The sequence below is a fragment of the Malus domestica genome, chromosome 16 (assembly GCF_042453785.1).
Source record: "Malus domestica chromosome 16, GDT2T_hap1".
NCBI lineage: Eukaryota > Viridiplantae > Streptophyta > Magnoliopsida > Rosales > Rosaceae > Malus > Malus domestica.
The window spans coordinates 35,340,532-35,342,887 of record NC_091676.1 but is presented as its reverse complement, the minus strand read 5'-3'; the positions used below and the strand labels follow the sequence as shown (position 1 = coordinate 35,342,887).

The 2,356-nt window shown below is 41.3% G+C and overlaps 1 protein-coding gene across 1 annotated transcript; it reads right to left on the bottom strand.

The window, feature by feature from the left end:
- Positions 1–439: 439 nt before the first annotated feature.
- On the bottom strand, positions 440–922 carry LOC139193131 (uncharacterized). The gene is made up of 2 exons (XM_070816107.1): positions 637–922; positions 440–573 (listed from the first exon to the last, which is right to left on the bottom strand). The coding sequence occupies exons 1-2, from the start codon at positions 920–922 to the stop codon at positions 440–442; spliced, it is 420 nt and encodes a 139-aa protein (XP_070672208.1).
- Between the last annotated feature and the right edge of the window lie 1,434 nt (positions 923–2,356).

The following is a 2,356-nucleotide window of genomic DNA, read 5'->3' as shown; positions in this document are numbered from 1 at the left end:
TTTGGGTTTTTTTTTTTTTTTTTCTTTTTTTAAAACAATTTTTCAAATTTTTATGGGATTTTCGGACTTTTGACTTAAAACACACTAAAACATACCAAAACAGCTTAAAAGGCTTAAAAACAGTGAAAAACAACATTAGAAATTATGAGTGAGAAAACCCTACAAATTTGCATCAAAACACTTTGGTTATCCCCCCCATACTTAAATCAAACATTGTCCTCAATGTTTCAAGCATAGACTAACACAAATAACAAACAAACAAACAAAACAGCAACTAAGCAATTTTAACATGGCATAAATGAAAACAACAACAAAGAGAAGGGTTTAGGAACGCAAATCTGGAATTTGGAGTGCTCTCTAGGTCTTCCTTTGTTGCATGCATGGGTTGCCTCCCAAGTAGCGCTTGCTTTAACGTCGTACAGCCGGACGAAGAACCCATTCACTCCTTAATGGAGTCCACGGCATGCAAGGGAATGTCATCCACGGTATGCTCCTCAAAGTTCTCGTAGTATGGCTTCAAACGATGCCCGTTTACCTTGAATTCATGTCCTGTTTTCAAGCTTTGGATTTGGACTGCACCATGAATAAAAACATTAGTAATAACAAAAGGTCCAATCCACTTGGAACGTAACTTACCGGGAAACAAACGTAAACGGGAATTGAACAATAGCACTTTCTGCCCAATTGCGAACGTTTTGCCTCTAATCATCTTATCATGGAACGCCTTGGTCTTTTCCTTGTAAATGCTTGCGTTCTCGTATGCCTCGTGCCGTATCTCATCAAGCTCATTCAATTGGAACTTCCGGTGACTTCCCGCTTCATCGAGGTTCATGTTAAACTTCTTGACGGCCCAATGAGCTTTGTGCTCCAACTCAACGGGGAGATGGCACGGTTTGCCATAGACAAGCCGAAAGGGGGACATTCCAATGGGTGTCTTGTACGCCGTACGATACGCCCAAAGTGCATCATCTAACCGTAAACTCCAATCCTTCCTTGTTGGCCCAACGGTCTTCTCTAGGATTTGCTTGATCTCACGGTTGGAAACCTCGGCTTGGCCATTAGTTTGAGGATGATAAGGCGTAGAAACCTTATGATTGACATTGTATTTCCTCAATAACGCCTCAATGGTCCGGTTGCAAAAGTGTGACCCTCCATCACTAATGATCACTCGTGGCATGCCAAACCTTGCAAAAATGTTAGTTCTAATAAAATCTGCAACCACTTTAGAATCATTAGTTCGGGTGGCCTTTGCTTCCACCCACTTTGACACATAATCAACCGCAAGCAAAATATATATAAAACCATATGAAGAAGGAAAGGGACCCATGAAATCAATACCCCAAACATCGAAAATTTCAACATTTAGGATAGAAACCTGCGGCATTTGGTCCCTAGCACCAATGTTACCCATTCGTTGGCATTTATCACATGTTAAGCAAAAAGTTCTAGCATCCTTAAAAATACTAGGCCAATAAAATCCACATTGTAATACCTTAAGGGCAGTTCTTTGTGTGCCAAAGTGCCCACCACATGCATATGTGTGACAAAAACTTAAAATTGAACGAAATTCAGAATCAAGCACACAACGACGAACAATTTGATCCGGGCAAAATTTCCACAAATATGGATCATCCCACACATAAAACCGTGCATCATGCCTAAGTTTATCACGTTGGTGCCTAGTGTAAGTGCTTGGAATTCGTTTTGTCACCAAAAAGTTCACCAAATCAGCATACCAAGGCTCACTAACCTTTATGGACATCAATTGTTCATCGGGGAATGTCTCCAAAATTGGCAAAGCCTCCTCATTATGCACCATTCGGCTCAAGTGGTCAGCCACTACATTCTCACTTCCCTTCTTGTCACGAATCTCTATGTCGAACTCTTGAAGTAGCAACATCCACCGAATTAGCCGTGGCTTGGCCTCCTTTTTGGTGAGCAAGTACTTCAATGCTGCATGGTCAGTGAAAACAATTACTTTAGTACCAATTAGATATGATCTAAACTTATCTAAAGCAAAAACAACGGCAAGAAGTTCTTTTTCTGTAGTGGAATAGTTCAATTGTGCATCATTCAACGTCCGTGAGGCATAGTAGATGACGTGTGGCTTTTTGTCCTTCCTTTGTCCCAAAACAGCCCCTAAAGCGTAGTCGGACGCATCGCACATAAGCTCGAAAGGTAGGCTCCAATCTGGTGGAACAATGATGGGTGCCGTGGTTAACAACTCCTTGAGTTGATTTAATGATGCCGTGCACTCCTTGGTGAATTCAAACGCCACTTCTTTTTGTAGGAGACGGCAAAGAGGTTGTGCTATCGTCGAAAAATCTTTGATAAACCTACGATAAAATCCTGCATG

Excerpts from the sequence above, each read along its gene's own strand:
- LOC139193131 (XM_070816107.1), bottom strand. The coding sequence starts at position 922 with ATGTCCCCCTTTCGGCTTGTCTATGGCAAACCGTGCCATCTCCCCGTT. Across the intron at positions 574-636 it reads CCGTTTACGTTTGTTTCCCG|TCCAAATCCAAAGCTTGAAA; the intron begins GTAAGTTACGTT and ends TTCATGGTGCAG.